The 14227-nt window shown below is 37.7% G+C and overlaps 2 protein-coding genes across 2 annotated transcripts in view; one reads left to right on the forward strand and one right to left on the reverse strand.

The window, feature by feature from the left end:
• Positions 1–4083, reverse strand: part of LOC107586035 (phospholipase D1-like) — a 31308-nt gene extending 27225 nt beyond the window's left edge. The window contains exon 1 of the mRNA XM_016273252.1: positions 3952–4083. The gene's annotated coding sequence lies outside the window, so the exon portion shown is untranslated. The remainder of the gene's footprint in view (positions 1–3951) is intronic.
• Positions 4084–10867: 6784 nt separating this feature from the next.
• LOC107586567 (growth hormone secretagogue receptor type 1-like) lies at positions 10868–12869 on the forward strand. Its single transcript, XM_016273993.1, has 2 exons — positions 10868–11645; positions 12533–12869. The coding sequence occupies exons 1-2, from the start codon at positions 10868–10870 to the stop codon at positions 12835–12837; spliced, it is 1083 nt and encodes a 360-aa protein (XP_016129479.1). The 3' UTR covers positions 12838–12869.
• Positions 12870–14227: the final 1358 nt, after the last annotated feature.

The following is a 14227-nucleotide window of genomic DNA, read 5'->3' on the forward strand; positions in this document are numbered from 1 at the left end:
AGATTTGCATAATGCATAACGTTCACGGAAAGAAAGAAGGCGTAAGGATGGAGGATGAGGACTGGTTCCTGAACCAGTAGCCTACAATGCGTCTGTGGCACAAAGGCTGTTTCTACAAAGTGGGGCAGTTCCAACTTTGCAAGGACAGTCTGGCGCTTCTGACTCAGCCTGTAAGTAAGTTTTTTTATATTTAAATAATTTGTCACTGATGATTCAAACGCGAGTTTTGAGCAGTGTAGAGTAGCGTTTGTTGTTTGTCGTTTCTCCAATCACAAATGCAGACATGGTTTTATGTTTACGCGGCGCGATGCAACGCATAAAAAGACAGTACAAGTCATTATAATCCGTAATTATGTCCCCACTGGATGCAACAAATGCCTTGTTTGTAATGGGTTTTATTGGTTTTGGCTCGCAATGCCCGAAGACGGCACCACAGTATGGTAAGTGGCGTAACATTTCTGTCACACGCTTGAGGCATTCAGCCAATCACAACGCACTAGATAGCATATACCTTGATTTTTTAGAACGATGAGCTTTGTAAAAATCGACGCGTTTCAGAAAGGCGGGGCATAGAGGAGCAACAATAATGTACATTATATGGAAAATAATGTGTTTTTTGAACCTTAAACCGCATAAACACATTGCATTACACCAAATAATGTTCTTTTTAGCAACGTCATATGACCCCTTTAAACAACAGAAGTGCTGGTAGAGAGGTTCCTAATGGAGGGACTCATTCATTCTCTCTGTGTGGGTGAACGCTTATGGTATCTCATGCATGTCTCCCACCTGTGCACTGACCTTTAGAGCCAGCTTGAAAGAGGTGCACAGGTCAAAGAGAGGCAGTGAATCAGACACGTCAACTATCACACCGTTTGCACAATATGCATCATCTTGCCCAACCACTACAATCTCAGAATGGACCATTCCTGAATATGAGTGCATGTACAGTATTTATTGTTTACTGATATATACATGTGACTTTACAGACAAAGCTCTGTTCTGTGTGCTGTACGGCACACAAAGACAAAGACTAGGCTAATTCCTCATATACTGGATGTGAATCTATTTAGGAACCAAACTAAATCCAAAACATACACATTTCAAAGCAGCCAAACATACAATCATGCTAAGCTCTCATTTAAAACTATGGGAACTACCATTTACTTCTCCACAGGGAATAGTTTGCCTTCTGGCTCCTTTAGTTGGGGTCTGAAAGGCTTTAAATTTGAGTAATTCATCGACCACATTGACTGGATGAGAACAAAACTTGAACTGAATTAAACTGGATGATGGCACTGCTGTCTTCTGTAGAGCTGCTTTACAGCAGAGTTGTATCTTGTAACATCGACACTGGTATTGAACTGAATTGAATCAACATTGAACTGACTCGAGCTGAATAATGACTGCTGCCTTTTGAAGAATTGCTTATAGCTGATTGATTATCTTCACACTGCTATTGATCTGGGGCCCGTATTCTTAAAGATTCGAAGAATCCTCTCAGAGAGCTCCTAATTTAGCTTAAAAATTTCTAACTAGGAGTCTTAGCTTAAAAGTGATTCAGGACCAATCTGAGAGCAACTCTGAGCGAGGAAAAGACAAAAATCTTAGTGAGGAGGTGGGGCTGACTCAGTTCCTTGCTAGCTATGACACAGTCTTTTGAAGACTGTGATTGGTTGGTTGTCCAAGAAGGAAATAAAAGAGCCCTTTTAAGAGTAGGGTCTATTATAAGCCTTCACTTTAAAATTACAGGCATAATTTTTCCTGTTTTACCATACTCTCACTCTCTCACACACACACATATATATATATATATACAGTGGGTACGGAAAGTATTCAGACCCCCTTAAATGTTTCACTCTGTTATATTGCAGCCATTTGCTAAAATTAGCAACACAATAAGGTTCTGAAAGTGCTGTAATTGTTTGTGCTATCATTTTGCTTATAGAAGGTCGTGACCGACCCAAATCATCACTGCGGCATAGTTGCATTTTTCCAGTTGCCAAATATGTTAATGCAGTTAATGTAGTGATTTACTTCCATTTCTGGCGCTATGGCATTTCTGCACGGTGTCATGAATACGGGCCCTGAACTAAACAAACACTGAGTGGACATTAGCTGAATGATGACACTACTGCCTTTTAGAGCTGCTTTACAGCAGAATCTGAACAGTCTCCATAGCTTTAGATTCCATAACTGATTCTGCTGTATCTCTGCGAAGGTACACAATCTGTATTGTATAAAGCACCATATAAAGGCGACTTGACTTCAGTTTGTCCATAAATATGCAATAATATGCAATACGTTTGTCCATCAGCAGTCTCAGAGATGTGTTCGAACTGAAGCACATTAAAACAAAACAAGAAAAACATATGAACTTTTCGGCTTATTGGTTCTCTGCACCTCGTAATAAACAAATCTTGATGTAAATGATCCAAAGTAGGACAGGCTGTGCAGTGAACTGTAGAAAATAACTGCAAAACAGCAAGACCTTTAAGAGCTCTGTCTGTTAGACAAGCCAAGATAATATAAATGAATAAACACTTTCAACATGTGCCCTCTCTTATTGTCATTTTCAGAATCTTTGTCTTGATTGCCAGGATTTAAAGAAAAATAAAAAATGTAAAAAATAAAAAAAGTGTTAGTGTATAGACGATAAGATTTTTATTAGAAAATAAGACTGATTAAAAAGTTACTTTTTGCAGTGTACTAATTTCCTTCCTTCTGAACAAACCCGTTCAACATCAGTTCTACTTTGTGTACTAAACTACAGCAATACACAGATAATAAGGGGGAATGAAAAGTTAGTGAGAACGATGTGGATGGGATATCAGCTGTTGCTTCCTGCCAACAAGTTCCTGCCCATTGTAATTCGTCATGAAGACAAGGCTCAGTGCCTTTAGGAGGAGAAAAAATATATATTATGCAACCATGTACCTTAGAGATTTACGATAAACTATGGTATAGACACTGGAATCACTTGTGTGTGCTGGGGCACACATGCAACTGAAGAACTGTGGGAATTTTTTTCCCATTGTCGTTGTAGGACATGAAGCCGTGTGGATGAAACTACTGCAAACTCACTCTAAATAGCATCGTAGGTTCATGTTAGCATCACAAACAGAGGACTTAGTAAGGCAGCCACCAACAAAAGTAATCCATTCATCTTTAATATTAAGATGGGTTTTGTAAGTGTCTGGGAAAGACAGTCTCCATGTACGTTTCCAAAGGTCTTTGCCAACCTGTTGTGAAGTTTAGCAGGACTGTTACTCCTGTTGAAAAAGATTTGCACTTTGCACCTGAAGGCAATTTATGACAGGATATTGTTCATCAAATAAAACAGCTCTACACTTGTTCTATCATGTGTCTTTTTACACGTCCGTCTCTGTTGGTGAGGCGTGTTAGTGAAAGCATGAAGTTCCCAGCATCTCAAGGTCAGAAGTCTCTTGCCTTCTGATTAATGAATGACACAGATAAAGTGTATGAGATAAGCAAACAACACAGAGGGCCATTTAAAGCACAAGCTAGTGAATACACAATTAGCCAAAGCTGAGAAAGTGTCAGAATAAAGGGTGTACTACATTATTGTTTATTGCAAATTGAGTTAAACTGTAATTTATTCAGTTGTAGTGTACTGTACTCCAGCCCTTGTGTACAGCTGAAAAAACAAGAGAGGGATTTTGGAGCCTGAGCAAAACCATGTTGACTTTCCTCTCTTGTGCACTGGTCACACATTCCACCACGGATACAAAAGCCTCTCACACTGGGGTGAGACAGGAGCCAAGACATATCGGCACCAGAAAGACTTTCACATTTCACAATTACACACAGACACACCCATCCATAACTGCTGCTAGAAATGTCCAAGTGTTCACTCTCTTTAACTCTGCATGCTGAGATACAAGTTTGGAACAGAGCACGAGACAACAACTAGCACAAAGTTTTACTGACCTGCCTTGGTAGACGTGATTCCCACATGATAAATCAGCTGTTTGACTCCCACAACAATGAAAGACTAACTCATAGTTTTGCAGCATTAAAAGAGTCCCTCTCCCTTTCTGTGACTTCAAACAGACTAAATAAGAGGGCAGTGGAGAGATCAGTCATAGGCCGATGTGTTTGAAGAGGGCGGGGCCTTCTCTGGGTTCTGAAGTGTCAGTCACAGTCGCTCAGCCAATCAAGCGCAGCATGTCACAACATGCTCCTCCTCTCCTCAGCTGTTATATGCTTTTGGATTGACTGGTATCTCCCCATGATGGGATAGAAGCAGCACAAGCTAGATGTTTACAATGGGTCAGTTGTTTCTCCCAGATATCAATGAGATTAAACAAAGACCAAATGGAGACTTTTGTTTAAATATCTTGCTTAGATTTTTCTTTTGAGAATATACAGTAATCTCATATATGTCTCTTCTAGAGTTCTAGAAGAGAGCTCAACAACGTCTGCACTGTGCTCAGGCTTGCCAAAAAAACACAAAATAAAAATTCGAGCAGTCTGGAAAATGGATAGATGCATTTATAAATATATATACACACACTCCCATTCAACAGTTTGGGGTCTGTACGATTTTTAAAAGTGTTTTTCAAAATCAAAATACAGTTGCAATAATATTACAATTGAAAATAACTGTTATCTATTTTAATATATTGTAAAATGTAATTTATTTCTGTGAAGGCAAAGCTGAATTTTTAGCATCATTACTCCAGTCTTCAGTGTCACATGATCCTTCATAAATCATTCTAATATGCTGATTTGATGCTCAAGAAATATTTATTATTATTATTATCAAGGAATGTTGTGCTAGGAATAGTTGTGCTGCTTAATAGTTTTGTGGAAACTAGGGATGCACGATATATCGGCCACCATATCGGTATCGGCCGATAAATGCTCATTTTTTCTGTTATCGGTATCGGCCCGATAAGAAAATTTGGCCGATATCTTAAAGCCGATAAATAATGCATTATTTCCTTCAGAGACACTTCAGATGCGCGCTGTTCGTTTGCAGCCTTTTGTGCAATTGTACGTTGTAATATTGTGTTTATTTGATGTATATCTGATTTATCTCATATAGAATGCGTTTGGTTAAGTTAAAAAGAGCGCTTCAGTTTACCGGTGATCATCTTTAGCTCAGCACACGCAGCTCAAACAGCAGTGCACAACATTAATAACTATGATTGGGAATGTCATGTATATAACATTCTAATGAGAACATTATTATAATAAAACATTGTGAATTCTTTGGGTTTAGTTGCCATGTTTCAGCGCGTTGTTATGGGAAGAGCGCATCCACAACAGGATCACACATTCTGACTATAGCATGCAATAACTGCGTCATTTTGTACATATATAAGTTGTAATATTATGTTTATGTTGTATTAATATTAATCTCAGGATGCATTTCCTTGAGTTAAATAAGCTGCCAGCAAAACGCTTCAGTTTACCATGTTCATTCAGCTCTTCAGCTTCAGCACGCGCAGCTCAACGGCTGCTATTTAAAACAGTGGTATTAATTTGTTACTTTTTCAAAATCATTGATACATTATTAATAACAACAACCACTTGTATTGTTCTCTTATTATTTTCATCAACAATATGGTTTAGTAATTAAAATCATTTAATTATTGTCCGTGCAGAGGCTATTCCGTTTTATTGATCTATGGCGCATTCATTTTGATTCTTTACACGTGTAATGATGTCCAATGACTTGTTTGCATTATTTATGCAATATTTTATTTATTTGTAAGACTTTTTTATGACTAAATTTGGTAATGGGAGAGTAAAAATATTTTTAAAACGTACACCGTTCAAACTAGAAATATTTATTATTATTATTATCAAGGAATGTTGTGCTAGGAATAGTTGTGCTGCTTAATAGTTTTGTGGAAACTAGGGATGCACGATATATCGGCCACCATATCGGTATCGGCCGATAAATGCTCATTTTTTCTGTTATCGGTATCGGCCTGATAAGAAAATTTGGCCGATATCTTAAAGCCGATAAATAATGCATTATTTCCTTCAGAGACACTTCAGATGCGCGCTGTTCGTTTGCAGCCTTTTGTGCAATTGTACATTGTAATATTGTGTTTATTTGATGTATATCTGATTTATCTCATATAGAATGCGTTTGGTTAAGTTAAAAAGAGCGCTTCAGTTTACCGGTGATCATCTTTAGCTCAGCACACGCAGCTCAAACAGCAGTGCACAACATTAATAACTATGATTGGGAATGTCATGTATATAACATTCTAATGAGAACATTATTATAATAAAACGTTGGGAATTCTTTGGGTTTAGTTGCCGTGTTTCAGCGCGTTGTTATGGGAAGAGCGCATCCACAACAGGATCACACATTCTGACTATAGCACGCAATAACTGCATAATTTTGTACATATATAAGTTGTAATATTATGTTTATGTTGTATTAATATTAATCTCAGGATGCATTTCCTTGAGTTAAATAAGCTGCCAGCAAAACGCTTCAGTTTACCATGTTCATTCAGCTCTTCAGCTTCAGCACGCGCAGCTCAACGGCTGCTATTTAAAACAGTGGTATTAATTTGTTACTTTTTCAAAATCATTGATATATTATTAATAACAACAACCACTTGTATTTTTCTCTTATTATTTTCATCAACAATATGGTTTAGTAATTAAAATCATTTAATTATTGTCCGTGCAGAGGCTATTCCGTTTTATGATCTATGGTGCATTAATTTTGATTCTTTACACGTGTAATGATGTCCAATGACTTGTTTGCATTATTTATGCAATATTTTATTTATTTGTAAGACTTTTTTATGACTAAATTTGGTAATGGGAGAGTAAAATTATTTTTAAAACGTACACCGTTAAAACTAGGCTGCTTATGTTGAAGTGTTTGAGATGTGGTTTTTAATGAGACCTTTTTTGTAATCAGGCTCTCAAAAAGTATATACAAATTTGGATATAGATTTATCGGCCAACATATCGGTTATCGGCATTCAAAAATAAAGAATTATCGGTTATCGGTATCGGCCAAAATTTTCATATCGCTGCATCCCTAGTGGAAACCATGGAACAGGATTTTTTGATGTTCAAAACAACCTTTTTTTTAGAACTAGAAACCTTTAGTAACATTGTAAATTTCTTTACATTTTCAGTCACTTGATCAATGTAAAAGTATATATATATATATAAATTCTTATTTTAAAAATGACATTATATTAGACAACCAGTATTTTTACAGTAACAGCTGTGTACAGTACTGTTTATAAGGTCTCGTGCTAGAGCGCTGACATTGCTGCAGCTGCAGGATGCTAAAATGACAAGTAACATCTCCAAGATTCAGAGGTGGAAATGTCAAACCAACTTATCTCCAGGCTGCTCAGCAGTCAGGGCCATAGTTTACCCTTGGAGCAGTTTGGTCTGCTCTTCAAACAAACTGCAAGCACTTTCCTGAAGCCCTTCCTCTCCAACAATCCATCTATTTTCCATGGTGAGGAGAGTTCCACTCCACTGTGTCTAAATGGATTAATCACTGAAGAACAAGAGCAAGACGCCACACTAAAGGACATCCCAGCGTATCTGACGCTTTGTAGCCAACAACAAAGACAGAGGAGAAGATAGACTTCTGAGCGCCATAAATCATTTATATTTTCAATTTTCTGCCTTGTCTGATGCGGGACCTCTGGTCTATGGAGTCTGTAATAATTACCACGGCAGGGTGTGCCAGAGCGGCCATACCTTTGCTCAAATGGCAACCATTGCCATTTATCACAGCCGCGAGCAAACATCTCTGTCTCTCTCACACAACACAAAACAATATCAGCTCAACCGCAGAGCCTCAAATGCATGAGGAAAAGTGAGCTAAGAAATAAACAGAGAGAAAAACAGAGATTAACAGAAAAGTGACAGAGTTTAATGGCTTTCAACGGCAGCTAGTTTCATTACTGTCACGTCGACCCATCTGATAGTAACCACACTACTAATTCTAAACCTCTTTGACAACAAAATGATAACTTAAATGTATAGTTCATCCAAAAATGAAAGTTCTGTCATCATTAACTCACCATCAAGGTGTTCCAAACCTGTAGGAGTTTCTTTCTTCTGTTGAGCACAAAAGAAGATATTTTGAATTATGTTGTAAGTAACCAAACAGTTGGCAGTACCCATTGACTTTCATATGAGAAAAACATACTATGGAAGTCAATGGCTGGCTACCATCAACAGTTTGGTTACTAACAGTGTTCAGAATATTCTGCATTCTTGAGAATATCATCTTTTGCGTTTAACAGATGAAAGAAACACCCTTTTGGAGCGAGTGGAGGCTGAGTAAATGATGACAGATTTTTGGGGGGTGAACTAGCCCCCCCAGGGTTTTCATTACTAGGAGGTTAAATTTGTGATGATGTTTTGAAATGTAAAAATGTTTAAAACAGATCATTTTGGACAAACGAGAATTTTAAAACATTATAGTTTTTAAAGCTACAACCGGTAGTTTTGATGCTATAAAAGACATGATATTACATGCAACTGCATTATAATGCATCGTATTTTTGCTGAACCTTGAAGCCTCAGAACAGTATTACATATAGCGCTCTTGCCCTCTAGTGGACAGTATTAGAAAAACAAATGTTCTGCCCCTTTGAAACTTAATTTTATGCTAACCATGTTGATGTGTGTGGATACAAGCAAGCAATTATCTAAAATACAGGATGTTTGCTATCTCAGTCATTTATGCACCTCAAATCCCTTCTAAAGGGCAACAGATAAAACTACCAAATATAGCTACAATTTGGATCTACACTTCCTCTCAAGCCTCTGTATGTTGATTGCGATCACTTGATCACTGGGTGCAATATTTCTGCAAATGGCACAGCTGTTGATATGTAGCTACTGAGATTGGGGAAGAAAACAAATATAATGGAGACTTTGACCAGAGGCCACTGAAACACCACACCTCAAAGTAACAACAACAACACTGGTTTGAATCACATGTTAAAACACTCAGTTACACATTACATACACAAATGCACAAACTGTAACACTGAATACCTTGCATCTTTCATTAGAAAGAAGAGAGGGTAATGCTTAGTTACTCAGACACTATAAGAAAGAAAGAAAGAAAGAAAGAAAGAAAGAAAGAAATTACCTTTCAGTTATCCAGCCAATAGTTAAATGTGTCACGGCAGGCTCAGGTCAGTTCTTCTACTACACACTGATGCTGGCAGTTTACTGAAGGCTCAGTATCAGCTCAATGGCATCTCAGTCCTTTCCAGTCATAAAACTGGTTAATGATCTCTGCCTTAATTTCCTTCCTCACAATATTCAGTCTACATCAAAATCTCATTTGCATGAGATGCATTTCTGCTTTGAATTTGTCAGTTTACATGTCTTTATTTACCAGCAGCAGGAAAAAAAGATTAAACATTGAAAAGATATGAAGTCATACAAATACATATAAAGATATTAAAGATATGAAGTCATACAAATCGTGTTCAAAATGAACAAAGTATTTACTACAATTTGCTTTTAATGTTGCTTCTTTTTAAAATAAAATCTATAAAGGAGCTTATAAAGATTAATTGGTTAGACGTAAACGTTAACTACAGGTGATAACTGTTTGAATAGAAAGATATACAAATATTTAATTCATCACTAGTCGATATCGCTTAGGGCCCACACGCTACAGTACACAAACAGATATTGCACCAATCAGCTGTGAGAAAAGTGACATACTCTCTCTCTCTCTCTCTCTCTGTCTCTCTCTCTCTCTCCAATTTAATGCGCGCTTCACGAATTGTATAAATCCACAAACCCCTATGAGAACCCCTTATTCAAGAGATACTGACTTTAGTCCGATTGACATTCGTGTTTTGGTCTGCCGTCTATTAGAATTGTTTTTGTTTGTAACTAGTTTCCAACTGAACTTTTCAAGGATGTGTCGCACTGCATTCTATCCAAACACCCCACGATGGCAGTGTTCAACAAGTATCCATCCTCATTACATTCGCTACATTTGTCATTTGAATAACGTGAATGTATACTTTCCAAGCTCTTACGAAACTCTCTACCAAGATTCCGCATCCACTTACTCAGCGATGAATCAATGACATCAGTAATGAAAGAGTCCCTCAGCATTGCGCATTACGCGCGTCTCTCACCCACCGCGCGGTGATGGCATCTCTCCGACTCCCACCTTCTACACTTATCTTTCTTCCTACACCAAAGATGCCTTAAATAGCTTCAAGACTAACGATTTTCTGTCCAATGTGGACAGATAACTTGGCAGCAAAGGCTGGATTGCCATCCTTAAATCCTCTGCGTTTTCCTATCAGTTGGAACCATTTTTAGATGTGGAACGGATGGTAAGGATGTGTCATGAGGACATTTATTAGACAGCTACAAATAGAGTACAACAATGTGCGAAATACTGAACGACCTTCAGAGGAGTCGACTTTTTAAAGGAATCTCTGTCAGGGCGCATTCTCTGAAAGTTAACCGTCAAGTATCATAAAGACTTTTAAAACAATAACACTTGTGAGAGTGCATTTGGTATGTAACCCTTTATATGAATTAATGGCAGTTTTGTCGTTTTCACGCTCAATGCTGAACAGAGAGAGCAGCGTACTGTTGCTATGGTTACTTTTACAGGCGAGATGCGATTTCAGTTGGCGAACTTTTATTTCGCGCGCTAATGTGTGCTTTGAAGACTTTTAGGGGGCTTCAATCCGTAATTAGGAAGGGCAGACCTTCCAAAGCATCCTGCGGTACATGTTGTATAAGTTCAGTTGTAAATGTTGGGCAGCCCTGAGCGCAGCACGATGGAGAGTCGGTGGGGAGCTCTGTCTCACATGAGAATCTAGACGCTCCATGATCTCTCATCATGCCTAGCTGGACGAACCGGTCCAACTGTTCCTTCAACTGCAGTTGGGATGAGAACGCGACATACTGGGGATTCGAGCACCCGGTCAACATTTTCCCCGTTCCAGTGCTAACCGGGGTCACCGTCACCTGCGTGCTCTTCTTCTTTGTAGGTGTTACGGGAAATCTCATGACCATTTTGGTGGTGACCAAATACAAGGACATGCGAACCACCACCAACTTGTACCTGTCCAGCATGGCCTTTTCGGATTTACTCATTTTTCTCTGCATGCCTCTGGACTTGTACAGAATCTGGAGGTACCGACCTTGGAATTTCGGCAACGTGCTTTGTAAACTCTTTCAGTTTGTGAGCGAGTGTTGCACGTACTCGACCATTCTGAACATCACTGCTCTCAGTGTGGAGAGATACTTTGCTATTTGTTTTCCTCTTAGGGCAAAGGTAGTCGTGACCAAGGGTCGCGTGCGCGGGGTCATTTTGGTCCTCTGGATAGTATCCTTCTTTAGTGCAGGACCCGTGTTTGTGCTCGTCGGGGTTGAGCATGAAAACGGGACAAACTCGTGGGATACAAACGAATGCAAAGCGACGGAATATGCCATTAGGTCTGGACTCTTAACCATTATGGTTTGGGTCTCCAGCATCTTTTTCTTCTTGCCTGTGTTCTGCTTAACTGTATTGTATAGTCTCATCGGGCGAAAGCTCTGGAAGAGAAAGAGGGAGACGATTGGGGAAAACGCTTCGAGTCGTGATAAAAACAATAGACAGACAGTGAAAATGCTGGGTAAGTGCCCGGTTTCACCACAGTATCGGGTAACCGCGATTAGGTTGTTTATCATTTGCGCACTTTACGCACAAGCGCACCCATTACGCACGGCATGCGCTTGGCACAAAACAACAGCACAGTCCTGCATACACTAAAACTGTTTTGTTAGGGAACCTAAAAATGTACCTTATGGTGTGACACCTAAATTAAATGGTTTATTAAAGTAAAAAGGCTCATTGTACATACACCTTTCCATGTTGAAAAAGTGATTTTTATTTTTATTTTAAATTATATATCTTTAATTGATCATTGAAATGTGCTGTGCCATATCAAGCTATATATATATATATATATATAGCTTGATAAATAAAATGAAAAAAGAAAAGAATGCTGATATTTCTGGGGAAAATTTTTTATCCCGTTTTCATTAAGTAGTTCATTTATCATACGAAATCAAGGTAACAGGGTTGAATAATTTAAATCGTCCTTTAAGAACAAACTAATATAAAGGGAAAAAACAGGAGACACGTCCTTTTGTGTTCTGTATGGGGGATGTTATTTATTTCTTTAAAAATAACATCATTTTAATAAGGGGGAGTTGAAACAGGGTTGACAAAACTTTTTAATAAAATGTGACCAGTAGAATCTACGCAAATATATATCTTATTATTTAGAAATGATTTAAAATAAAAATAAATATAAACATTTTGTATGCTAAGGAAAATGCTTATAATTTTGAGGTTTAAGTCAATGTTCACACATGTTAATGAGGCTCTTTTGATGTTTCAAAATGGTATTTGTGCATGACTAAAAAAAATGTCTTACTACTAATATTTGCTTTCTGCAACAAGGTGAAGGAACTGCTATTTCACCATTCAGTAACTTTAATTTCCTCTCTCTAACAGCTGTGGTGGTGTTTGCCTTCGTGCTCTGCTGGCTTCCCTTTCATGTTGGACGTTACCTGATCTCCAAATCCACAGAGATGGGCTCTCCACTCATGTCCGTCATCAGCCATTACTGTAATCTCATCTCCTTTGTACTCTTTTACCTGAGTGCCGCAATCAACCCTATTCTGTACAACATCATGTCCAAGAAGTACAGGATGGCAGCTTGCAAACTTTTCAGACTGCATCATACCCCACGAAGAAGCACATCAGTGGTCAAAGGAGAGAGTTCCCCGTGCTGGACGGAATCCACTGCCAGCCTGTGACACTGACAGACTGACTTTACCATTAACAGCCATTTCAGACCTCATCTACTGCTGCCACCATTTTGCAAGGTAATAGTTCCTCAAAAATCCACATGGATCTCTCATTCATTTGCATACAGATCAGAGAGTAGTTTAGAAAGATTCAATTCATTAACAGCCATTTGTCCATTCCAAGCTCAGCATTTCATTAGATGCCTTGATGTTTTATAAAAAATATGCTTATAAATAGAGAAATAAAAAGGGAGAGGAAAAAGATAACTTCAGTTGCCTTAAATCTAAATGAAATCTGGTAGACAAAATTAGCACTGTAGATACAGCAACCTTATGCGCCCTGACAACAGGGACTGCAGAGGTGATGCCGTTCATTTGCATTGTGCCTGAATGCACGTCATGCTTCTTTAGCAAGTGTTGTCACATCCTTTATGTGTGTGTTCATAAGGCTTGGCTCCAGACCTGAAGCAATACACAGAATTCAAAAGCTTCTGAGGAACGTTAATTAAAAACAAAGAAGCATAAAAATCTGAATTGCATTGGTGCATTGAAGTACTCAGACATTATAAAAGCTTGCTTTTTTGTCCTCAGTGTTTCATGTGCTAAATGTATAAACTATTGGTACAGAATTACCCAGTTATAAAGAAGAGTTTTATTTAAAACCACTGCAATAAATGTTGTGACAGTATATTTGTATGTTACATCCAGTAGTATCTGTTGTGGAAACTGCATGTCCTGTGTTCTAAATGATGTACAGTATAGAAACTTACATATCTGAATATTGTAAAATATGTAAATATACCCATGTTCCATTGGATATCCGTTGTGCTGGAGATTTTCTCTTGAAAATGATGTTTTTTTTGACAATACACTAAAAAATAGTGTATATTTTCCCTCAAAAATTGCTAGGAAATTTCACAATTAATTACAAGGAGCATCAAGTAACAGTGAATTAAAAATGACATTTTAAAGTAGAAAGACTAAAATAGTATTTTCTTGTAAAACACTCTAGTAATCTCTTATTTACAACTTTGAAAATCCTTCTTTAGTTTAAGAACAATGACAGTGACAAACAAGTTGATATACTATATATGATATACTGTAACTATATATATATATATATATATATATATATATATATATGTGTGTGTGTGTGTGAGCGCGTGTGTATATATTTATATATATATACACACACACATATATACATACACACACATATATACATACACACACATATGTATATATATATATATATATATATATACACAATACATACAGTGGGTACGGAAAGTATTCAGACCCCCTTAAATTTTTCACTCTTTGTTATATTGCAGCCATTTGCTAAAATCATTTAAGTTAATTTTTTTCCTCATTAATGTACACACAGCACCCCATATTG

The sequence above is a fragment of the Sinocyclocheilus grahami genome, unplaced genomic scaffold (assembly GCF_001515645.1).
Source record: "Sinocyclocheilus grahami isolate Dianchi unplaced genomic scaffold, SAMN03320097.WGS_v1.1 scaffold5.1, whole genome shotgun sequence".
NCBI lineage: Eukaryota > Metazoa > Chordata > Actinopteri > Cypriniformes > Cyprinidae > Sinocyclocheilus > Sinocyclocheilus grahami.

Coding starts and splice junctions, on each gene's coding strand:
- LOC107586567 (XM_016273993.1), top strand. CDS start 10,868: ATGCCTAGCTGGACGAACCGGTCCAACTGTTCCTTCAACTGCAGTTGG. Junction 11,646..12,532: donor ACAGACAGTGAAAATGCTGG/GTAAGTGCCCGG, acceptor TCTCTCTAACAG/CTGTGGTGGTGTTTGCCTTC.